Raw genomic sequence first — 26,036 nt, 5'->3', positions numbered from 1 at the left:
AAATATTATCTTCTGCAGCCTCTGCTGTGCAGGCAAACAGGGTCTGGAGGTGGACTCAAGCAATCTCCAACAGACCTACAGCTGAGGGGTCCTGACTGTTAGAAGAGGAAAAGCTATATCAAACAGGAAGGACACCTACACCAAAAACCCCATCAATTACATCACCATCATCAAAGACCAGAGGCGAATGGAAACCACAAGATGGGAAAAGCAGGGCAGAAAAGCTGGAAATTCAAAATAAGAGCACATCTCCCCGACAAGGAGGCAGCTCATGCATGCTGTAGGATCAAAGCTGGACGGGGAAATGAGAAGCTTTGGCAGTTGAGAGAAGAAGGCTTCAAGTCCATCAAATTTCTTAGAGCTAAGGAGAATTACATTGCAAGCGCAAAGAAACTAAAATCTTGAAAAGAAAAATTAGAGAACTTGACGGCCTAGACTAATTAATGCAAGAAAGGTCATAAAAGCGAAATGAAAGAGATGCAAAAACCATGACCTGCGAGAAATACACCGAGCAAATGCACAAGCTTCGGCCGACTCGATCAACTGGAAGAAAAGAGTATCAGCGATTGAGGATCAAATGAATGAAATGAAGCTGAGAGAGAAAGGAGAAACCAAAGAAAAAAGAAAGAAAAAGAAATGAACAAAGCCTGCAAAAGTATGGGATTATGTAAAGACCAAATCTCCGTCTGATTAGGGTGCCTGAAGTGAGGGGAAAATGGAATAAGTTGGAAAACCTCTTCAGGATATCATCAGGAGAACTTTAACCTAGTAGGGCAGGCCAACATTCAAATCCAGGAGGAAATACAGAGAGAGCATAAAAGATACTCCTCGAGAAGAGCAACTCAAGATTTTATAATTGCCAGGTCACCAAAGTTGGAAATGAAGGAAAATCTTAGGGCAGCCAGAGAAGGTCGGGTTACCCACAAAGGAAGCCCATCAGACTCACAGCAGATCTCTCGGCAGAAACTCTACAAGCCAAGAGAGTGGGGGCCAATATTCAACATTCTTAAAAGAAAAAATTTTAAACCCAAATTTATATCCAGCCAAACTAAGTTTCATGAAGTGAAGGACAAATAAAATCCTTTACAGATAAGCAAAATGCTTGAGATTTTGTCACCACTAGGCCTGCCTTACAAAGAGACCCTGAAGGAAGCACTCAACATGGAAAAGACAGCCCGGTGCACCAGCCATTTGCAAAAACATGCCAAATGTAGAGACCATGTCCCGAGGGCTAGGAAGAAACTGCATCAACTAACTTGAGCAAAATAACCAGTTAATATCATAATGGCAGGATCAAGTTCACACATAGCAACAATCTTAACCTTAAATGTAAATGGACTAAATGCTCAATGAAAAGACACAGACTGGAAAACTGGGTAAAGAGTCAAGACCCATCAGTCTGCTGTATTCAGGAGACCCATCTCACTGCGCAGAGACATACATAGGCTCAAAATAAAAGGGATGGAGGAAGATTTACCAAGCAAATGGAGAACAAAAAAGCAGGGGTTGCAATCTAGTCTCTGAGCCAAAACAGACTTTAAACCATCAAAGATCAAAAGAGACAAAGAAGGCCATTACATAATGGTCAGGGATCAATTCAACAGGAAGAGCTAACTATCCTATAAATATATATGCACCCAATACAGGAGCACCCAGATTCATAAACAAGTCCTTAGAGACTTACAAAGAGACTTAGACTCCCATACAATAATAATGGGAGACTTCAACCTCCACACTGTCAACATTAGACAGATCAGCGAGACAGAAAGTTAACAAGGATGTCCAGAATTGAACTCATCTCTGCAGCAAACAGACCTAATGAACATCTATAGAACTCTCCACCCCAAATCAACAGAATATACATTCTTCTCAGCACCATGCAGTACCTCCCAAAATTGACCATATAATTGGAAGTAAACACTCCTCAGCAAATGTACAAAGAGCAAATTATAACAAACTGTCTCTCAGACCACAGTGCAATCAGAAACTAGAACTCAGGACTTCAAGAAACTCAATCAAAACCCGGCTCCAGCTACATGGAAGCACAGAACAACCTGCTCTGAATGACTACTGGGTACATATACTTGAAATGAAGGCAGAAAGATGTTCTTTGAAACCAAGCTGAGAACAAGATACAACATACCAGTCTCTAGGACACATTTAAGCAGTGTGCAGAGGGAAATTTATAACTAAATGCCCACAAAGAGAGAAGCAGGAAAAGATCAAAATTGACACTCTAACATACTGAATTCAAGAACTAGAAACAAGAACAAACACATTCAAAGCTAGCAGAGGAATAAAGAAATAACTAAGATCAGAGCAGAACTGGAAAGGAGATAGAACTAAAAAACCCTCAAAAAATCAATGAATCAGAGGAGTTGGTTTTTAGAAAAAAGATCTAACACAAATTGACAGACCATAAAGACTAATAAAAAGAAAAGAAAAGAGAAAAGAAGAATCAAATCGGCCTTAATTAAAAATGAAAATAAAGGGGGGGATATCACCACCACGACCCCTAGAGAAATACAAAACTACCATCAGAATACCTCGAAAACACCTCATAAATAAACTGGAAAACCTAGAAGAAATGGATAATTTCCCTGGACACTTACTTTAGGAGCTAAAACCAAGGAAAGAGGATTGAATCCTGAATAGACCAATAGTAGGCTCTGAAATTGAGGCAATATTAGCCTACCAACCAAAAAAGTCCAGGACCAGATGGATTCACAGCTGAATTCTACCAGAGGTATAAGAGGAGGAGTTGGTACCATTCCTTCTGAAACTATTCCAATCAATAGAAAAGAATCATCCCTAACTCATTTTATGGGGCCAACATCATCCTGATACCAAAGCTACTGGCAGAGACACAGCCAACAAAAATTTTAGACCAATGTCCCTGATGAACATTGATGCAAAATCCTCAATGAAATACTGGCAAACCCAGTTCAGCAACACATCAAAAAGCTTATCCACCATGATCAGTGGGCTGGCCCTGGGATGCAAGGCTGGTTCAACATTCACAAATCAATAAACATGTCAGCATATAAACAGAACCAAAGAGACAAGAACCACATGATTATCTCAATAGATGCAGAAAGGCTTTTGACAAATTCAACAGCCCTTCATGCTAAAAGCAGCTCAATAAATTAGGTGATAGTGGAGCGTACCTCAAAATAATAAGAGCTATTTATGACAAACCCACAGCCAATATCATACTGAATGGGCAAAAACTGGAAAAATTCCCTTTGAAAACTGGCACAAGACAGGGATGCCCTCTCTCTCACCACTCCTATTCAACATAGTGTTGGGAAGTTCTGGCTAGGGCAATTAGGCAGAGAAAGAAATCAGGGGTATTCAGTTAGGAAGGAAAGAATTAATTGTCCCTGTTTGCAGATGACATGATTGTATATTTAGAAAACCCCATTGTCTCAGCCTTAAAATCTCATGGCTGATAAGCAACTTCAACCATCAGGATACAAGGTAATGTGCAAAAATCACAAGCATTCACATACATAATAACAGACAAACACAGAGAGCCAAATCATGAATGAACTTCCATTCACAATTGCTTCAAAGAGAGAATCAAATGCCTAGGAGTCAACACAGGGATGTAAGGACCTAACTTCAGGGAGAACTACAAACCACTGCTCAGTGAAATCAAAGAGGACACAAACAAATGGAAAGACATACCATGCTCATGGATAGGAAGAATCAATATCGTGAAAATGGCCATACTGCCCAAGGTAATTTATAGATTCAATGCCATCCCCATCAAGTAATGAGTTTCTTCACAGAATTGGAAAAAACTGCTTTAAAAGTTCATATGGAACCAAAAAGAGCCGCATCTCCAAGACAATCTAAGTCAAAAGAAGTGAAAGCACAGAATCGCAGCTGCCTGACTTCCAACTATACTACCACAAGGGCACATTAACCAAACAGCATAATTTTTTGGTACCAAAACAAGAGATATGAACCAATGGAATAAAAGCAGAGTCCTCAGAAATAATGCCACATCTACAGCCATCTGATCTTTGACAAACCTGAGGAAAAAACAAGAAATGGGGAAAAGGATTCCTATTTAATAAATGGTGCTGGGAAAATTGGCTGAGCCTCAGTAAGCTGAGCAGGATCGCACTTGCTCCTCTGAAATTAGTTCGGAGATGGATACTAAGGAGCTGAATGTTGGGCATGCCATAAAATGCAGGAGAAACTGGTGAACAGGCCTCAGGGACATGAGCTGAGGCAGGCACTGCTCCGTGCCAAAAGCTCAGCGTGGCAAAGCCTAGAGGTATTAGAGTGGGATCAGACAAAACCCCAAAAGACTGCAAAGAAGCCTGTCAGAGCCAGGCTGAGGCAAACACAAGATGGGAGAAAATTTTTGCAATCTACTCATCTGATAAAGGAGCTAATATCCAAGAACCTACAAAGAACTCCAACAAATTTACAAGAGAAAAAAAACAAACAACCCATCAAAAGTGGGCAAAGGATATGAACAGACATTTCTCAAAGAGGACATTCATACAGCCAACAGACATATAGCGAAAATGCTCATCATCACTGGCCATCAGAGAAATGCAAATCAAAGACACAATGAGATACCATCTCACACCAGTTAGAATGGCGATCATTAAAGTCAGGAAACAACAGGTGCTGGAGAGGATGTGGAGAAATAAGGGCACTTTTACACTGTTGGTGGGATTGTAAACTAGTTCAACCATTATAGGAAAACAGTATGGCTGATTCCTCAAGGATCTAGAACTAGATGTACCATATGGCCAACCATCCCATTACTGGGGATATACCCAAAAAGGATTATAAATTATGTGCTCTAAAGACACATGCTGCGTGTTTATTGCAGCACTATTCACATAATAGCAAAGACTTGGAATCAACCCAAATGTCCATCCAGTGACAGATTGGTTAGAAAATGTGGCACATATACACCATGGAATACTATGCAGCCATAAAAAAGGATGAGTTTGCGTCCTTTGTAGGGACATGGATGCAGCTGGGAAACCATCATTCTTAGCAAACTATCTAGAACAGAAAAACCAAACACATGTTCTCACTCATAGGTGGGAACTGAACCTTGAGATCACTTGGACTCCAGGAAGGGGAACATCACACACGGGGGCCTATCATGGGGAGGGGGAGAGGGATTGCATTAGGAGTTATACCTGATGTAAATGGCAGAGTTGATGGGTGCAGCAGCAGACTAACATGGCACAAGTATACATATGTAACAAACCTGCATGTTATGCACATGTACCCTACAACTTAAAAGTATAATAATAATAAATAGGTAAAAAAGAGAGTAGAGGTGTGGCCAGTCATGGTGGCTCCACGCCTGTAATCCCAGCACATTTTGGGGAGGCTGGTGAGCCGGATCACAAGGTCAGGAGTTGGGGGCCAGCCTGTCCAGCATGTAAAACCTGTCTACTAAAATACAAAAATTAGCCAGGCATGGTAGCAGCCTGTAATCCCAGCTACTCCAGGAGGCTGAGGCCCAGGAGAATGGCTTGAACCCTGGAGGTGGGGAGATTGCAGTGAGCGAGATGCACCACTGGCGCCCTGCCTGGACGACAGAGTGAGACTCTGTCTCAAAAAAAAAAAAAGGAGGTTTGTCTGCAACCCCAGATGATGGCCTCCCTGGGATCCCATCATATTGGAGCCCAAGTCCAGTCCCCGTTTTGCGCCTTGTGGCAGACTTTGAAACAATTTGATGTGTTACATAAATATTGTATAGTTTTAAATCTCGAATTATTGCAAGTCTATGCAAATTTTCAATTTCAAATAAATTTTTCTGTTACCTTAATGTTTTACATTTGCATTATGTTTATGTTAGTTTTCTAGAAGTTGGCAGAATTCTCTGAGTTATAATGAGATGATAAATATAAATAGTGTTTTATTAGCTGTAAATGCGTATCACTTAAATGCTGTCTGGTAAGCCAATCCAGGATAAACTTGTTAACATCTTGGGTACAGTTGTCAGGGTTTATCAGAGAATGCTGTGAAGATAATATCTAAATTTTGGCAAGGCATTTGGTGAAGTCTGTCCTGAGTTCTTGTAGATAAAACTTGATGGACAGAATGGTACAATTAAGAGGATTCATAACTGAGGTATGACTCAAACCAAAGAGGGCTAGTTAATGAATTGGTGAGATCCTCGAAGAGCGTTTGAAGCAAGGGCCAGCAGGGAACCTGCTCACCGAAGGCCTCTGCCCTCCACCTTACCCACATAAATTTTAGTAATTATTTGATTGTGGGCATTTAGGCATTCCTGTGTATTTGTATGCGTTTTTGAGACAGGGTCTCACTTTGTCGCCCAGGCTGGAGTGCAGTGTCAGCATCATGGCTCACTGCATCCTCGACCTCCTGGGCTCAAGTGATCTCCCACCCAGCTGACTTTTTATTTTTTTTAGAAATAGATTCTCACAATGTTGTCCAGCCTGGTCTCAAACTCCTGGGCTCAAGCAATCCTCCCACCTTGGGCTCCCAAAACGTTGGGATTACAGGCATGAGCCACCAGGCCCAGCTGGTTTACCCAACTTCTATTAGATGATGAACATGTGTGAAGAACTGGGTGCTGGGAGGTACCCAAGACTCCTCCCCTAGTCCACACCCTCATTCCCTAGTCCTGCCAGTTTTATCCCTTCCATAGTTTTTTTTTTCTTTCTTTTCTGCCTTTTTAAATGATCACCTTGGCTTCAGACCTTCAGTGTTTTTGTTTTTTTTTTTTTTTTGAGACAGAGTCTCGCTCTGCCGCCCAGGCTGGAGTGCAGTGGCGTGATCTTGGCTCACTGCAAGCTCCGCCTCCCGGGTTCATGCCATTCTCCTGCCTCAGCCTCCCGAGTAGCTGGGACTACAGGCGCCCGCCACCTCGCCCGGCTAGTTTTTTTGTATTTTTTAGTAGAGACGGGGTTTCACCGTGTCAGCCAGGATGGTCTCGATCTCCTGACCTCGTGATCCGCCCGTCTCGGCCTCCCAAAGTGCTGGGATTACAGGCTTGAGCCACCGCGCCCAGCCCCTTCAGTGTTTCTTAAACCCACCTTCTGCCGATTCCTTCTGAACTTTAGGCCCTCGTCATTTATTTCTCTCCTGGACTACAGTGCAGTAGTGTTGTAACTGGTCTCCCTGCCTCTAATATTGCCCCCTCAACAATAAGAGCACTTCAGTGAAAATGGGCCCCTGACCTTATTGCTTAAACTGACCCCTCAGTGGCTTTCCCTTGCATACAGAACTAGCTGCTTCACATTGTCTAGGAAGCTTTCTGTACTCTAGCCACATTTCTTCCCTAGCCTCATCTCCTGCCCTTTCCCACCTCTAATTTTATGCTCCAGTGTTATGGGATGGCCTGTAATTCCTCACATGGTCCATTCTGTTTCACGCCTTCATTGAGCCTTTGCTCAGCTGGTTCCCCTGCCTTTGGTGGTCCTAACACATTGTCACCTCTCTTCCTCTTTGAGACTTGGGTTATCATTTATACCACTATATTGGAATTACGTGTTCATGCATTTCTCTTTCTCAAACTAGACTGACTGTAAACTCCTTAAGGGCAGTGATCTTATTTAGCTCCTACCACATAGTAAGCAGGCAATAAGTTTTTGGGTTTTTTTATTTTTTTAATCAGAACTGAGAATATGAAAAGATCTAGGCAAATGAAAGGCAGACCATAAAACTTAACAGGAAGCTAAAATTTAACAGGGATATACTTGGGCTTAAAATAAACAAACAAAGAAAACACATCTTGGCCTAAGTACTGAGTACAAAGTGGGAGAAAGATGACTCACCACCATCAGTAGACCATGTCAAAAAAGAAGGGCTGTGGTTTCAGTTGACTTTGTGCTCCATATGAGTCAACAGTGTGATGCAACTCCAGTTCAGAACAGGGAAAGTAATAGTCCTGTGGGTCAAACCATGCAGGAGATTTGTGATCCAGCCTATGGGCCATCCTTTAAGAGAGGGTGAGGCATGTCCACAGGAAAGCAGCTAGAATAATGAGAGACAGTGACCCCATCATTTGGGGAAGGAATTAGGAATGTTTCATCTGGAGAAGACAGAGGGGACACAAGAATTGTAATCAAATGCCTAAAGAGCTGTCATTGGGAGCCTCAAAATATAGCATTAGGCTAATGAGTAAAAACACAAAAAGAACTTTTTGACAATTAGATCTACTGACAATGGAATAAGCTGTCTCATGAGCTCCAGGGTACCGTAGGGTTCAACCAAGAGCTTCTGGGAAGGGGTGTTACAGAGGGAAGCTTAGCCCCTGAAGGAAGTTTATACTCTTGGTCAGCTTGGAGGCTTAGTGATAAGAGGTCACTGAGTTCATATTTATTGAATGTTGAGGAGGGGTGCCAGGAACGCATCTTCTAATAGTAATTCCTTTGTACCCCTATTGGAAAAATTATACATTACCTAAATGGAAATTGTTGCGGACTAGAAGTCTGAACCTTCGAGGGCCACTCACTTATGACAGTGTTTGAAATCTGCTTATGGGAGATATCTGATGGCCTCACGCAGTGGATTCAGTCTTCATTCTGTCATGTCCTTTTGTGGAAAATTAAAGTGATTATCTCTTTCCCTTTGCTTTTTTTGCTTCTTAGTTCTGGAGAGTCTTGGCTTCTGGGAGGAAGTCAGAGGGATTATCTCAGAATCAGAGCTGATAACAGGATTCCCTTGTGCCTTCAAGGCGCCAGGCCTGCCCCAGTACCTCGAGAGCCTCACTAGACTAACCATTGCTGCAGTGTGGGCTGCAGCAGCCAAGAGTGGAGAGCGGGAGAGGGATGTCCCCATCTCTTTCTCTCAGCTGTTAGAATCTGCCTTCCCTGAAGTGCGCTCACTGACACTGGAAGCCCTCTTGGAAAAGTTCTTGTCAGCAGCCTCTGGACTTGGAGAGAAGGGTCTGCCACCCTTGCTGTGCAACATGGGAGAGAAGTTCTTATTGTTGGCCATGAAGGAAAATCACCCAGAATGCTTCTGCAAGGTAAAGTCTCCAATGTACTGACTGGCCCTTTCCATTCCCCACATTCTTGTGTGAGCCACTGGAATGGTAGGATCATGAAGGCAAGATTGAGTTTGGGCTCTACAGGGGCAATAGGAAGTAGATTCAGCATCCAGTGGATAAGGACTCTCTTTGTATGGTGGTTGGCATGGCGTCATACCTAGAAGGGCACCAAGAAAAGCTTTTGATGATAGGGATATTGATAGCAGAGATTAACCAAAGACAGAGCAAACCACTTTGGGATGTTTAGGAAACAGGTTATTAAAAATTCACTGTAGAGTGTGTTAGAGGTAGTCTTTGCTGACATGGCTATTTGAGGGCAGATGGCCACCTGGGAAGCATAATCAAAAGGAAAGGACACTGGCCTAGAAATCAAGGCATCTGGCTCCCATCCCAAGTCACTAGAGGCCGTCTGGTTAGTCATTGCATCACCCTGCCTCAGTCTCCCAAATGTGTTATGGGGGAAATAAGAAGTCAGTGGGAGCCTTTTGAAAGGTAGACCTCTTGTTGATACAATTGATTATTATGTAACCTCTAGAGACGTTTCCCTGAGTATTTATTTCTCTTTTTTGTGTGTGGATTTGGCTTACACAGATACTGAAAATTCTCCACTGTATGGACCCTGGTGAGTGGCTTCCCCAGACGGAGCACTGTGTCCATCTGACCCCAAAGGAGTTCTTGATCTGGACGATGGATGTTGCTTCCAATGAAAGGTTTGCCCCCAATACCTCCTGTACAACCTTGGTAAGATGTATGGTCCCATCAGTCATTATGTAATGAACTTGCACACAGTCCTGGCCTCAGGTCTCAGGTCCTGTGTTTCATTCTAAGCCTCAGCCTAAGAGTTCTAAACTCAAGCAATAGAATGATGTCAGCGATTTGCGTTAATAACAACAAGGTGATTGCTTCCGGAGGCATTTTTGTAACCAGGAAGTAGAGATTTTCAGTGTTCACCTCTGCATGGATTACAGACTATCTGTGAAAGCCAGTGTATGAAATACGTCTGATTGTAATTTTGTGTTTTTTTGTTTGTTTATTTTTCTAGATCTGAAATTCAGAGTGTAGCTCTGAGACTTGCTTCCAAAGTCATTTCTCACCACATGCAGACATGTGTGGAGGTAAGGCTAGTTCTGATCTTGTTCTGGGACCTAGGGTTTTGTGTTGTCATTTACTCAGAAGGTGTCAGTAAAAGTGAACAGTCTCAGCAGGCAGAACCCCTGTGACATGTATATGTAACATCTACAAAAATATTGTTCATGCTGGTTTTTCATTTTGAGTATAACTTGAGAAGACTTCTTTGGATGCCACCTTTCTTTTCTCTTGGTTTTTTTTTTTTTTTTTTTTTTTGGAGATGGAGTTTTGCTGTTGTTGCCCAGGCTGGAGTGCAGTGGCACAGTCTCAGCTCACTGCGATCTTTGCCTCCTGGGTTCAAGCGATTCTTCTCCTGCCTCAGCCTTCTGAGTAGCTGGGATTACAGGCGTGTGCCAGCACGCCCGGATAATTTTTTGTATTTTTAGTGGAGGCAGGGTTTCACCATGTTGGCCAGGCTGGTCTCGAACTCCTGACCTCAGGTGATCCACCTGCCTCAGCCTCCCAGAGTGCTGGGATTACAGATGTGGGCCACTGCGTCCAGCCTGTTTTAGGCATTTTTAAAATTAGAGTTCATGGGGGTAACAGAACCTTCCCCCCAAAACACATATGCCCAAACCCCTTATGTTTTCCCCCATTTCTCTAGCTGGACTCTTTATTTAAAGACGCATAAGCATGTCAATTCCAAAAATATTTAGGATTGCAACCTAGTGAACTAAGTATGAAAATACATTGCTAAGGCTTAAATATTCCCCCCAGAACATGACCCAGCTGGCTCTGGATAGAGGCCCAGATACGCCCCACCTGTTTTACATGTCCTTTGGTAGTGAAGTAGAACTAAAGTAAGAAAAACAGCTTCCTGGGAAGATGTCTTAAGACAAATACATGCCATTTAGGTGCATACAAGAAACATAGCACCATCACAGAATCACAAGTAGAAGGCAACCAATACCACAGGAAAATTACCTGAAGATCCAGATTCCACACAGCCACACTGATGGTGGTGGCATAACATTGTGTACCCTGAGCCCTTACAATAAACCTAGCACTGATGTGTAGGTACTGCAGATACAAAGATGAACAGAGACTAGAGGTATAGTCTAATGAGAGAAAGAGAACATTAGATAATTACATTACATGCTCTAGTAGGAAGGTGTGCCAGGGCCATGGGAACCCAGAGGAAGGAGCGAGAGTTCAGAGGCTGAAGAAGACTTCATAGAGGAGATCATGAAGTTCAGAGAGCATGGGGCTGCGCAGAGATAAAACTGAGGGTAAGAATTAACAAGCACAAGCCAGGGAGATTTAAAAAAAGCCCCCAAAAAAGTCAGGTGGGGTGGAGGGAGTATAGGAATGGAGATGATTTGCTAAAAACTATAGCCCAGGGGAAAAAAAAAAAAAATGGCCAGACATGGTGACTCACACCTGTAATCCTAGCACTTTGGGAGGCCGAGACAGGCAGATCACCTAAGGTCAGGAATTCGAGACTAGCCTGACCAACAGTGAAACTCCATCTCTACCAAGAAATACAAAAATTAGATGGGCGTGGTTGTGGGTGCCTGTAATCCTGGCTACTCGGGAGGCTGGGCAGAATTGCTTGAACCTGGGAGGCAGAGATTGCAGTGATCTGAAATCATGCCACTGCACTCCAGCCTGAGCAACAGAGTAAGACCCTGTCTCAAAAATAAACAAAACAAACAAACAAACAAAAAACACCAGATCCGGGCACGGTGGCTCACACCTGTAATCCCAGCATTTTGGGAGGCTGAGGTGGGCAGATCACCTTGAGGTCAGTAGTTTGAGACCAGCCTGGCCAACATGGCAAAACCCCATCTCTACCAAAAATTACAAAAATTAGCCAGGTGTAGTGGCATGCGCCTGTAATCCCAGCTGCTCAGGAAGCTGAGGCAGGAGGATCGCTTGAACTCAGGAGGTGGAGGTTACAGTTAGCCAAGATCATCTCACTGCACTCCAGCCTGGGCAACAGAGCAAGACTCCGTCTCAAAAAAAAGAAAAAAAAAAACACCAAGTTCTAAGACAGAAGTCACCAGGCAGCCTAGCAAGACTGCCAAGGCATTATTCTTATCCAAAGCTGTTTTTAACCAGTTATTGTGTCCAGTACATGAATAAAGTGATATTTAATGAAAATTGGGAATTTTCCAGGGAGAAAAAAAAATGAACAGAACTGTAGAGAAATAGATAAAAGAAGCTCCTGGGGAAATATGAGTTTCTTGGTGCATTGGGAATTAGCATCTTCCTCAAGGTCTAAAATACGCATCATGTTAGTTGCATAGATGCCCATAGATGATCAAAGGAATCATTAGTTACATTTTGAACGTTTAAAGAGGTTCAGTTGATAGGAGAAGTAAAGTACATGTGGAACAACAGTCCCTGTTAGAAAATGAAAGAACAGAGTTTAAATGATGAAAACAATCCAGATGTTTATCAACTGATGAATGAGTAAGCAAAATGTAGTATATCCATACAGTGGAATATTATTTGGCCATATTATCTGATTCCATTTATAGGAAATTTCCATTTATAGGAAATGTCCTGAATTGGCAAATTGATAGAGACAGAAAGTAGATCAGTACTTATTCAGGGCTGGGGAGATGGGAGGATAGGGAAGTGATAGCTAAAGGGTGCAGAGTTTCTCTTTGTGGTGATGAAAATGTTCTGAAATTGACTGTGATGGTGATTGCACATGTCTGTAAATACACCAGAGTTCACTGCATTGGCCACTTTAAATGATTGAATTCTACAGTATGTGAACTGTATCTCAGTAAAACTGTTACTATTAAAAACAACAGGCTGGGCGCGGTGGCTCAAGCCTGTAATCCCAGCACTTTGGGAGGCCGAGACGGGTGGATCACGAGGTCAGGAGATCAAGACCATCCTGGCTAACACGGTGAAACCCCGTCTCTACTAAAAATACAAAAAACTAGCCGGGCGAGGAAGGCGAGGTGGCCGGAAGCCTGTAGTCCAACTTCGGGGGAGAGCTGAGGCAGGAAATGGCGTAAGCAGGAGGCGGAGCTTGCAGTGAGCTGAGGTCTGGCCACTGCACTCCAGCCTGGGCGACAGAAGCCCGAGACTCCGCCTCAAAAAACAACAAAAGGAGGCTGGGCGGTGGCTCAAGCCTGTAATCCCAGCACTTTGGGGAGGCGAGGCAAGGGTGGATCCGAGGTCAGAGATGGGAGCCATCCTGGCTAACATGGTGAGAAACCCGTCTCTACTAAAATACAAAACAGCAGGCGTGGTGGCCGGGCCTGTAGTCCCAGCTACTCGGAGGCTGGCGGGAGAATGGCGTGAACCGGGGCCCGGGCTTGCAGTGAGCGAGATCGCCCGCTACACTCAGCCTGGGAGAGCCTGTGAGACTCCGTCTCAAAAAAAAAAAAAAAAAAAAAAAGAAACAACAAGGAGCTGAAGGTTGAGTTGATTCAATGGTTAATCAATCATGCTGTTGCAATGAAGCTTCCTTAAAAACCCTGAAGAATGAAAAGTTCATAGAGCTTCTGGGTGGTGAACAGGATGCACCCAAGTGCCAGGAGGGTGGCACACCCCAAAGCTCCATAGGGAAAGGAGGTCCTGTGCTTGGGATCCTTCCGGACCTCTCCCTGTGTATCTTTCTCTTAATCTGGCTGTTCATTTGTATCTTTTAGCCTTTGTAATAAACTGATAATCTAGTTTTCTAAAAAATAAAAACAACACTGCTTTGTTTAAACAATAGTGTTAGATGCTGCTTTAGTTATTTATTTAGAGATAGAGTCTCATTCTGTCTCCCAGGCTGGAGTGCAGTGGCGTGATCTTGGCTCACTGCAACCTCCGCCTCCTGGCTTTAAGCAATTCCCCTGCCTCAGCCTCCTGAGTAGCTGGGATTACAGGCGTGCGCCACCATGTCCAGCTAATTTTTGTATATTAGTGGAGACAGGATTTCACCATGTTGGCCTGGCTGGTCCTGAACGCCTGACCTCAGGTGATCCACCTGCCTCGGCTGCGATTACAGCCGTGAGCCACTGTGCCTGGCCTGTGATTCTGCTTTAAATGTTTTAACAGAAACTCATAAATACTGTGGCTTAAATCAGATAGAAGCAGTCCAAAGCAAATGTAGCTTGACAGTGTTGAGTCACCAGGTTCTCATACTTTGTTGTTCTATCCTAAACACATAGTTTCTATCTTAGGGCCCCACCTGGTTGCTCCAGCTTCCACCATCTTGTCCTTGTTTAGCTAGCAGGAAGGGGAAACCCAGGAAATAAAGATCATGGACATTTATTAAGGTATGACTTGAAAGTGCACAGATACTACTTCTAGTGTCATCCCAGTCTTCAGAACTTAATCACCTGTTACTCCCAAATGCAAGAGAGACTGGGACATGTAGTTTCTAGCTGGATGCCCATGGGCCCAGCCAAAAATCTGGGGTTCCGTTACTATAGGAGGGGCATCTGGTTATTGGTGACAACACGTTATTATTTGCCGGACAGTCTTTCCCCACAAATTTGGTCTTTACGAGACCGAATGTATGCCAGTGTTCTCATAATCTGATTTGCATCCAGAAAGACTAAAGGAAGGCTGGGAGCAGTGGCTCATGCCTGTAATCCCAGCACTTTGGGAGGCCAAAGTGGGCGGATCACTTGAGGCCAGGAGTTTGAGACCAGCCTGACCAACATGGTGAAACCCTGTCTCATTTTAACCCTGTCTAACAAAAATTAGCCAGGTGTGGTGGCACATACCTGTACTCTCAGCTACTTAGAAGGCTGAGACAGGAGAATCACTTTAACCCAGGAGGTGGAGGTTGCAGTGAACCAAGATTGCACCACTGTACTCCAGCCTGGGCAACAGAGCAAGATCTTGTCTCAAAAAAAAAAAAAAAAAAAAAGACTAAAACAACTTGCTGTCTAGTCATAGTGACTCCATCTTACCGAAAGACAAGTCAGGTTTTCTTCCTTGGGCATATTTCTCTCTAGTTGGAATAGAAAAGCAACTAAAAAACAACTTTCTTCCCACTGAGCTAAGAGCTAATCTGCAGGCCCAGTCTGGTGTAGGTCACCCCTAATTCCATGTCAGCCCTTGTTGCATCTTCTGAACTGATAGGTATATTTTGTGCTTTTAGAACAGGGAATTAATAGCTGCTGAGCTGAAGCAGTGGGTTCAGCTGGTCATCTTGTCCTGTGAAGACCATCTTCCTACAGAGTCGAGGCTGGCCGTCGTTGAAGTCCTCACCAGTACTGCACCACTTTTCCTCACCAACCCCCATCCTATTCTTGGTAAGTGTGCTGAGACGGAAGTCTGTTCACTTAAAATATGAATAGATACTCTTGCCTAAAAAAAGGGAAGGTGAAAGATGGCAACATGAAACCTACCTTTATGTCTTTCAGATATATTCCTGCCATCTTAGTTCATGCTCTTATCATTTTCACGAACACACTCTTTTTTTTTGAGACGGAGTTTCACTCTTGTCACCCAGGCTGGAGTGCAATGGTATGATCTTGGCTCACTGCAGTCTACACCTCCTGGGTTCAAGCAGTTCTCCTGCTTTGGTCTTCCGAGTAGCTGGGATTACAGGCGTCCGTCACCATGTCCAGCTAATTTTTCGTTTTTAGTAGAGACGGGTTTTCACCATGTTGGCCAGGCTGATCTCGAACTCCTGACCTCAGATGATCCACCCACCTCAGCGTCCCAGAGTGCTGGGATTACAGGCATGGGCCACTCCTCCCAGACCACCAACACACAAAAACCAGCCTCTTGTTTTTCAGCCTTACCCTAAACTTTTTTCTACAAAGATCTTTCTGAAATGCAAGTCTGATAATTTCAGTCTACTGTTTAAAACCTTTGAGTGGGTTCCCACTGCTTTCAGTATAAAGCCTAAACACCCTTTAGCACGGCTCACAAGGCCCTTCCTGTTCTGTCCCCTAACCCACTCCTCCTGCCTTATCCACCACTCCCTAACACAGGCCCTATGTGTCATCAGTAGGGAACAGTTCTCTAAATTAAACAAACCACTGCTTGACTGACTTCTGTTTGTCTTTCAAGACTCAGCCTAACTGTCCTTTCTTCCGGGAGGCCTATTGCAATAATCTAGGTGAGAAATGAATGGGTGAGTGTGAAGCTTTGACAGCAAGGAAGAGAGAACAGGCTCAAAAGATTTAGGAAGTAGAATCAACAGGACTTGGTGGTATTGAGGTTGACATAAAAGGAAAATTCAAGAATGACTTCTAGGCATCTGGCTAAAGTAACTGGATAGGCTGCTGGTTGCATTCAATGATTTTTGTTTTAAGTTGAAGGTATCTGTATTAGTCTGTTCTCACACTGCTATAAAGAACTACCTGAGCCAGGCACAGTGGCTAACACCTGTAATCCCAACACATTGGGAGGCTGAGGCAGGTGGATCACCTGAGGTCGGGAGTTTGAGAACAGCCTGACCGACATGGAGAAACCCCGTCTCTACTAAAAATACAAAAATCAGCCGGGCATGGTGGCACGTACCTGTAATCCCAGCTACTTGGGAGACTGAGGCAGGAGAATCGCTTGAACCCGGGAGGCGGAGGTTGCGGTGAGCCAGGACCGTGCCATTGCACTCCAGTCCGGACAACGAGCAAAACTCCATCTCAAAAAAAAAAAAAAAAAAAAAAACTACCTGAGACTGGGTAATTTATGAAGAAAAGAGGTTTAATTGACTCACAGTTCTATAGTCTTAACAGGAAGCATGGCTGCGAGGCCTCAGGAAACTTACAGTTATGGCAGAAGGTAAAAGGGAAGCAAACACCTTCTTCACATGCTGGCAGGAGAAAGAGAGAGAGAGCAGGAATAAGTGCCACACACTTTAAAACCATCAGCTCTCATAAGAACTCACTCACTGTCATGAGAACAGCAAGGGGGAAATCTGCCTACGTGATCCAATCACGTCCCATCAGGCCCCACCTCCAATTCGATATGAGATTTGGGCAATCCAGACCATATCATTTCACCCCAGGCCCCTCCTGAATCTCTTGTCCTTCTCACATTGCAAAATACAATTATCCCTTTTCAACAGTCCTCCAGTCTCAACTCATTTCAGCATCAACTCAAAAGTACACAGTCTAAAGACTCATCTGAGACAGGGTAAGTCCCTTCCACCCATGAGCCTGTAAAATCGAAAACAAGTTAGTTACTTCCAAGATACAATGGGGGTACAGGTGGTGGGTAAGTGCTCCCATTCCAAATGGGAGAGATTGGCCAAAACACAGGGGCTGCATGCCCCATGCAAGTTCAAAACCCAGCAGGGCAGTCATTAAATCTTAAAGCTTTAAGATAAATTCCTTTGACTCCATGTCTTACATCCAGGGCATTCTGATGCAAGGGGTGGGCTCCCAAAGGCCATGTGCAGCTCTGCCCGTGTGGCTCTAAGGGGTACAGCCCCTGCATCTGCTTTCACAGGATGGTGTTAAGTGCCTGCAGCTTTTCTAGGCACACAGTGCAAGCTGTCAGTGGACCTACCATTCTGGGGTCTGGAGGACGGTGGTTCTCTTCTCACAGCTCCACTAGGTGGTGCCCCAGTGGGGACTCTGTGTGGGGCCTCTAACCCCACATTTCCCCTTCTATGTTGCCCTAATAGAGGTTCTCCATGAGGGCTCTGCTCCTGCAGCAGACTTCTGCCTGGAAATCCAAGTGTTTTCATCATCCCTCTGAAGTTTAGGCAGAGGTTCCCAAACCTCAACTCTTGCCTTTTGCACACCCACAGGCCCAACACCACATGGAAGCCACCAAGGCTTGGGATTTGCACCCTCTGAAGCAATGGCCCGAGCTGTACCTTGGCTCCTTTTAACCACAGCTGGAGCTAGAGCTGCTGGGACTCAGGGTGCCGTGTCCCAAGGCTGCACAGAGCAGCTGGGCCCTGGGCCTGACCTAAGAAACCATTTTTTCCTCCTAGGCCTCCTGGCCTTTGATGGGAGGGGCTGCTATGAAGGTCTCTGAAATGCCCTGGAGATATTTTCCCTGTCATCTTGGCTGTTAACATTCGGCTGCTCCTTTTTTTTTTTTTTTTTTCTTTTGAGATGGAGTTTCACTCTTGTTGCCCAGGCTGCAGTGCAGTGGCACGATCTTGGCTCACTGTAACCTCCGCTTCCTGGGTTTGAGCGATTCTCCTGCCTCAGCCTCCTCAGTAGCTGGGATTACAGATGCCCACCACCATGCCTGGCTAATTTTTGTATTTTTAGTAGAAACAAGGTTTCACCACGTTGGCCAGGCTGGTGTTGAACTCCTGACCTCAGGCAATCCACCCATTTCGGCCTCCCAAGGTGCTGGGATTATAGGCATGAGCCACTGCACCCGGCCTTGGCTCCTCTTTACTTATGCAAATTTCTGCAGCAGGCTTGAATTTCTTCCCAGAAAATGGATTTTTCTTTTGTACCACGTGGCCAGGCTGCAAATTTTTCAGACTTTTATGTTCTGATTCCCTTTTAAATGTAAGTTCCAGTGTCAGATAATCTCTTTGTTCATGCATATGAGTATATACTTTTAGAAACAGCCAGGTCACATCTTGAATGCTTTGCTGCTTACAGTTTTTTTCTGTCAGATACCCTCAATGATCTCTCTCAAGTTCAAAGTTCCACAGATCTCTAGGGCAGGGGCAAAATACCACCAGTCTCTTTGCTAAAGCGTAGCAATAGTGACCTTTACTTCGGTCCCCAATAAGTTTCTCATCTCCATCTGAGAGCGCCTCAGCCTGGACTTCACTGCACATATCACTGTCAGCATTTTGGTCAAAACCATTCAACAAGTCTCTAGGAAGTTCCAAACTTTCCCACATCTTCCTGTCTTTTTCTGAGCCCTGTTTCAACCTCTGCCTGTTACCCAGTTCCAAAGTTGCTTCCACATTTTCAGGTGGAAATGTCTTTATAGCAGTGCTCCATTTCCAGTACCAATTTTCTGTATTAGTGCATTCTCACACTCCTATATAGAACTACCTGAGACTGGGCAGTTCATCAAGAAAAGAGGTTTAATTGGCTCACAGTTCCATGGGCTTAACAGGAAGCATGGCTGGTAGGCCTCAGGAAACTTACAATCATGGCAGAAGGCAAAGGGGAAGCAAGGCACAGCTTCCCATGGCAGAGCAGGAGAGTCAGAGAGCAGAGAGAAGTGCCACACACTTTTAAACGATCAGATCTTGTGAGAATTCACTCACTATCATGGGAACAGCAAGGGGGAAATCTGCCTTCATGATTCATTCACCTCCTACCATCCACTCCAATTCGACATGAGATTTGTGAATCCAAACCATATTAGGATCTTTGGGACGTAAAGGTGGAGATATTTTGAAATTAAATGGATGTACAGATCTTAGCTGGTTTCCAGCATGTTGTACACCTCCATGTCTCTCCTGACTGCTACTCTGTGTGTCAAGAGTAATAGGAAAGGGCAGCATGTCAATGATGTGTAAGAACCAAGCTTGAGAAAATCCTAAGGAATTGAAAAGCATAGTTCTTTTTTAAAAAATTTTTAAATGGTGTTATTTTGTTTTTTTGTTTTGCTTTTAAGCATAGGGTTTAATAAAAGGAAAACCCAGGTTCTAAAGCCATCTTCAACCCCAGCCCTGCCCTCTCCTGCCGCATTTAATCCCATATTAACATGCTCTGATTCTCTTCTCATCTATTAGTAGAGTTATATTTTTGTGTACCTCTTCCATGCTCAGCCCTCAAGAATCAGACATGGTCACTGCCTCCAAGAAGCTTTCAGTATAGTTGTGGAGAAAGGATTTACAGAATAAAGGAGGGAACTGTTTTTTAGATAGTGAGATTCAAATTTTAAATGTAGGAGTTCGGACCAATAAAGGGTCTCATGTCCCTGTATCTCTCTAGGATACAATGTTTTCTTCAATATGGTTTTAACTTTTTTCTTCTTAGTGACTTCAGGCATTTTTCTTACAGCCAGAGAGATATATTGAGAAGGGACCTTCTGTGATTGTGATTTAATCATTAGACCCGGAGGAATAAGAGCAAAGGATGACAAACCTTAGTAAAGCTTCTCCAGTAAAGTTAATACCATTTTGCAGCACATTTTCTGGGTGACTTTAACTACTCAAACCCTAGCTCATAACAGGTAAAATGTGTATGGAATAACCTGGAATTCCTTTGTGAAATTGGGTCCTGTGCCTATAAGAACATGAAAAATAGGCACAGTGACTCATGCCTATAAACCTAGCACTTTGGGAGGATGAGGCAGGAAGATCACTTGAACCCAGGAATTCGAGACCAGCTTGGGCAACATAGCAAGATCCTCTCTCTACAAATAATTAAAAAATTAGCCAGATGTGGTGGCGCGCACCTATAGTTCCAGCTACTCAGGAGGCTAAGGCAGGAGAATTCCTTGAACCCCAGGAGGTCGAGTCTGTAGTGTGAGCCCTTGTGCCATTGCACTCTAGCCTGGGCAACATAGTGAGACCCCATCTCAATGAAAAAAGGTACTGAATAGGTAGAAGCAAAGGACGTAAAAGTACATGAGAGGCCAGGCACAGCGGCTCATGCCTGTAATCCCAGCACTTTGGGAAGCTGAGGAGGCTGGGTCTACCTGAGGTCAGGAGTTTGAGCCTGACCAACATGGTGTGAAACCCTGTCTCTACTAAAAATACAAAATTAGCCGGGTGTGGTGGTGCATACCTGTAATCCCAGCTACTCGGGAGGCTCAGGCAGGAGAATCACTTGAACCCGGGAGGTGGAGGTTGCAGTGAGCCGGGATTGCACCATTGCACTCCAGCCTTTTAAACTATTGTTAAAGGTAGAAATTTAATAAACTGTTAGGTCTTTTGCTAGTTACATTGTCATCGGTTTTAAATAAGGCCAAGTCTCTATTATCTGGGCAACAAGAGTGAAACTTCATCTCAAAAAAAAAAAAAGAAGTACATGAGAAAAGTCAAGGGCACAGCAAAGTCATTTAAGGAAAAAGAAAAATTGAAATGGACTGAAAAGGGAAGGATTTGAAGGATATAAATGATGACCATGTTAAAAGAGGAAAATATTAAGAAAGGAAGGTATTGAACCCTTACAGAACAGCTAGAAAGGTTGGAGACTGAAAGGCTGAGTAAAATTTAAAATCAGATCTGTAATGAAAAGAAGAGAATGAAACCCCAAATGGAGCCACTGTTTTATTAGTATGACTAAAGCATCAGTGACTCTGAAACCAGGTTCTCCATGTACAGATGAGGGAGAGAATAGACAAAGGGGAGTTCTTAGGGCAGGGTAGTTTCTCCATTGAAAGGATGGCGATGCTGCGTGGTGGTCTTCCATGGCTCTCCAGTGATAACCCTCCACAAGCCCAGGCCCACCCCACCTGGACCGGAGGTACCCTTTCTGGGAGGCCATGCTCACCTCTCACTTTCATCTTGAATTCTATGTCAGTTACAGCAGTCCACTTTCATTTTTCCTCTTATGAGTCACAGCCACGCAGTTTTGTTCTTGACAACTCATTGCTTTGTGTTTTTGACTTTATATTCCTTTTGATTGCTCAGGACAAGATACTATCTTTTATTGTTCATTGTCCACAGCAGCACCTAGCACAGGCTGAATAGACAGATCAGTGTCCAGGAGTAATAATGGCATTCAGATAGTGGACCCCCTACATACGTGGGACACAAGTTGCTGCCTTTATCATGGGTCTTTCTCTTTTTTTTTTTTTTTTTTTTGGTTGGGGGCGAGGATGGAGTCTCGCTCTGTCACCAGGCTGGAGTGCAGTGGCACGATCTCAGTTCACTGCAACCTCTGCCTCCCAGGTTCAAACGATTCTCCCATCTCAGCCTCCCAAGGAGCTGGGACTACAGGCGCCTGCCATGACGCCCAGCTAATTTTTGTATTTTTAGTAGAGATGGGGTTTCACTATATTGGCCAGGATGGTCTCAATCTCTTGACCTCGTGATCCACTCACCTTAGCCTCCCAGAGTGCTGGGATTACAGGTGTGAGCCACCATACCCAGCCTCTTTTTATTCATGCCCCCACAGCATAATCTTGATTGATGCTTCACTTTCAGAATTTATAGGCTCAGACACTTGAATCAACACTGGGCCAGTTTCTCCAAAGCAGTCTTATGCATAAAGTTTTCTTCTAGAGAATCAGGACTCAACTAGAAGAGTAGGGCACCAGGTCTTTGTCAGCTGGGCAGCATCTTCTGGAGGCCTTGCCTAGGGCTGGTTGCCTCCAGAAAGCCTACCTCCTCACCCCCAAAAAAGACATTTCCAAATCTGCTCCCTTAGGAGTCTCTCTTTGCCAGTATTTGTCTAACACTCTTTCTATCTTAACAATACCCAGAAAAAAAGGAATAGCTGCAACTCATTCAGTGCTCCTCTCTTCCACCAGGGATTTGAAGCAGTATTTGCACCTGCCTGTTAATTGCATTCTAGGTAATTCAGATTCCTTTTGGTCTTCTTAGAGTTGCAGGATACACTTGCTCTCTGGAAGTGTGTCCTTACCCTTCTGCAGAGTGAGGAGCAAGCTGTTAGAGATGCAGCCACGGAAACTGTGACAACTGCCATGTCACAAGAAAATACCTGCCAGTCAACAGGTACCTCGTTCTTATCCTTTCGCATTGCCTTATTGCTGTAGGATAGGGGTTGGCACACTTTTCTATAATGAGCCAGATAGTATCTTAGGCGTTGTTGGTCATTTGGTCTCTGTCTTAACTCTGCCATTTTAGTGGGAAAGCCACAAACAGTAGGTAAACAAATGGGCATGACTGTGTTCCAATAAAATTGTACTTACAAAAATAGGCAGCTTCTCAGATTTGATCTACTAGCCATAGTTTGCTGACCCCTGCTCTAGGACATCCTAGAGAAAAATTATTTTTAAAGGTAGAAATTTAATAAACTGTTAGGTCTTTTGCTAGTTACATTGTCATCGGTTTTAAATAAGGCCAAGTCTCTATTATCTGTGTGGTTCCATAACTCAGGAATCACAAAACCATCATTTTGTTCCTGTGTGAGTTTTTGTATGTGACAGAAAGCGACAAATGATTATGTGTACATTAAGTTTCTCTACTTTGTGTCCTAGCTGCTCATTTGATAATGACATGAACCCAGGAGGGAAGAGGGGATTGGAAAGAAGAGCACCCTAGCTGGGTAGTCCTGAGGTCACAGCCATAGTATAAGCGGTTACAGCCCCGGGCCCGGGGTCATGTGCATGTAATGGCAAATGCTACAAAAGCAAAAAGGAACTCAGGCTGTGGGTAGAAAATGGGCTGCTGGATGGAAGAGACAGGGGGCAGATGGAATAGACGTAAGATCACACCTCTGGACAAGCGGCCATCTAGGAGGATGCCTGCTTTAGTGGACTTGGATCCTCTTGGGGCTGGGTGTCAGGAAAGGTCTCTGGATCAACCGTCCCAATGAGAAGCAAGAACACTGTTTTGAGGCAAGGGATCAAAGCTGAGCAAAGAAGTTCACCTTAATAGACAACAGAATGAGAGAAGAGGAAGCCAGATAGCCTTTGTAATTGATGCAAGGCCCCACATCAGTTACTCTGGCTGGGGCTGCTTGCCAAGGCAGAACACAGGACTGTGTTCCCTGGAAGCCTCCCGAGATGTGTGAACCTTCCAGGATCTGAATCCGCAGTCTAAATGGTCTGTGCATGCTTCTCTGCCTATGTGGAAGAAGCTAGTTTTGGAATAATCTCTCAGTGATACTGCACCAGGGCAGGTTTCGCCTAGATCAGCTTTTCCTCTCAGGAGGATAGCATTTGGAACCGAGCCACGAGTGATATGCAAGCAGGCTCGCCTCAGCCCCCAACCTGCCAGACTTCTCCAGTAGCTAAAATTCTGCTATTGCTAATTTATTCATTTTTCCAATTGCAGCATTTGCTTAGAAGGACACACAGAAAGCCCAGTGAGTGCTCAGTAAACATTTGTTGGAATATAATACACAGTAGATTCCGTACCCAGCCCAGCTTGATTTTCTTAAGCATAAAATATAGATCTTTTTCTTTAGACTGAAAAGTAGCTGAGGACTGAGAATTTTTTCAGGACCCTGATTTTTTTCTTTAATCAGAAGTTAGGCAACTGATTCATCAGAACAATATTGTCTTGTTTTAGGCCAGGCGCAGTGGCTCACGCCTGTAATCCCAGCACTTTGGGAGGCTGAGACGTGTGGATCACTTGCGGTCAGGAGTTCAAGACCAGCCTGGCCAATATGGTGAAACCCCATCTCTACTAAATATACAAAAATTAGCTGGCGTGGTGGTGGGCACCTGTAATTCCAGCTGCTCGGGAGGCTGAGGCAGAAGAATCTCTTGAACCTGGGATGCATAGGTTGCAGTGAGCTGAGATAGTGCCACTGTACTCCAGCCTGGGTGACAGAGCAAGACTTCGTCTCAGGAAAAAAAAAAAGAACAATATTGTCTTGTTTTACCATCTCTCAAGGATATCAAGTGCTGGTGGTAACTTCACATTCATTCAACATACAAGGATTTTGTAGAATCACTGCTGATGTTTTCCTCTTTGGTGTTCCACGTTAATTACCATTGAGTCTTAACTACCTTAAAAGTACATGTTGTTTCTTTTGTCCCCAAATCAGTGGTTGGCTAAATGCCACAGTAAAATAACATTATTAAGTTGTGTTAATATTTAACGTCTTCTTTGAGAAGTTAAAATTACAATGAAAAAATTAAAGTTAGTTCTCAGTTTTCCTCCAAGAAAGAAATACAACGCAAGAGCTCCACACCTCTGAGATCTCCCACTGTCAGTGAGGGATGGATGCAGACGGAGCTCTGCTCTCAGACTGTCTTCTAGCAGCCTGCTGGAGGAGCTTGAGGAATTAGGAGGTGCATTCTGTGGGGTCTCTCTGGAAAGGGTCTGGAGAGTGGAGTGGGCCCAAAGGAAGGGAGAGATGTGACACAAATGAGAGCAGAACAGTCAATGCAGAAAGAGAAGTTGGAGCCAAAGCCTGGAGTTGGGGAGAATCTGGGAGCTAATTGGGCAGCAGTGAGTGGACTTCTGTGGTCAGAACACAGGCTTAGGCCAGGAAAGGAAGAGGAGCAGGAAATGAACTGAGCAAGGCAGGGGCACCCGCTTGTGGGATGGCTCAGTACCAAGCCCCGATCTCCTTCTGCAGGTAATGGGAAGCTGGAGAGGGTTTAAAGCAGGAATGAGGTGGGAAGGCACTCAGAGGAGACTGGTGTTACAGGAAACATACTTGTGGAATCTCTGCAGCAGTGTGTGAGATGGGCCAGGGCTGGGGATGAGTAAGGAGATTTATTAAGCAGGGAAATCAGCTGGGGGCTGGCAGCGACAGTCCTCTCCAGCTGCTCTCAGTAGGGATGGGGTGGAGAGGAGAGGACTGATGTGTGAGAGTACTGGTTGGGGTTTGGGTAATCTCCACATGGGAAGTGCTGCTGTGGGAGGTGGGAGAGAAGGGAAAGCATGAGGTGACTTCAGAGTTTCAAACCTATGAGGTGTCCAGGGAAAAATACCGAGGCATGCCTCTGGCACTGATGTAGAAGTCAGACCGTGGCATTCCAGGAAGTGAAACTACCAGGAAATCGGGAAAGGCAGTCAGAGGCCACAAGTCACTGAGATCCAGGACGAAGTATTCCTTAGGTCTTGGAAGCTCGACAATAGAAATGGAGAGGGCAAAGGGAGACCTTCATCTCCTGTGGGAACAGAATAGACTGAGCTCTGTCCTGCCTTCCTCAGAACGCAGCACAGCTATCCTGGGATCTCCAGTGCTCCTTAACAGATCTTTCTTTCTGTAGAAGAGGCAAGTGTTAAATGCTTGCACTTTCTGGAACCTGTAGAAGAGGCAAGCGTTAAATGCAGTCATTCAGACTTCCTCACCCTAAGATATCGTTTTGAATAATTGGCTTTAGGTCTAGATTTGAATTAGTTAATGATTCTAGAAGGCCTGGGGAAAATAATGCCATGATTAGCCGGCCCTCCTGAGAATGGATTTCTTACTCACCTTTTTTGCCTGCTGGAATCTCCTGCACATGCTTCACC

General features: G+C 44.4%; 1 protein-coding gene across 8 annotated transcripts in view; it reads left to right on the top strand.

Moving 5' to 3' along the window:
* THADA (THADA armadillo repeat containing) overlaps positions 1 to 26,036 on the top strand; it is a 359,588-nt gene that overhangs the window by 288,071 nt on the left and 45,481 nt on the right. For 5 of the 8 annotated variants that reach the window (XM_021924785.2, XM_021924787.2, XM_017947472.2 and 2 more), the window contains 5 exons: positions 8,607 to 8,986; positions 9,599 to 9,717; positions 10,050 to 10,122; positions 15,198 to 15,351; positions 22,482 to 22,613. In XM_021924785.2, the coding sequence (XP_021780477.1) occupies positions 8,607 to 8,986; positions 9,599 to 9,717; positions 10,050 to 10,122; positions 15,198 to 15,351; positions 22,482 to 22,613 (858 nt within the window). Of the gene's footprint in view, positions 1 to 8,606; positions 8,987 to 9,598; positions 9,718 to 10,049; positions 10,123 to 14,268; positions 14,365 to 15,197; positions 15,352 to 15,462; positions 15,593 to 22,481; positions 22,614 to 26,036 lie in introns of those variants that run through there. The other 3 variants (XM_021924788.2, XM_003908568.5, XM_021924786.2) reach the window with 3 other exon arrangements.

Source organism: Papio anubis, chromosome 14 (genome assembly GCF_008728515.1).
Source record: "Papio anubis isolate 15944 chromosome 14, Panubis1.0, whole genome shotgun sequence".
Classification (NCBI taxonomy): Eukaryota; Metazoa; Chordata; class Mammalia; order Primates; family Cercopithecidae; genus Papio; species Papio anubis.
Note: the sequence above shows the minus strand (reverse complement) of the source record. Positions and strands in the feature narration are given on the sequence as shown.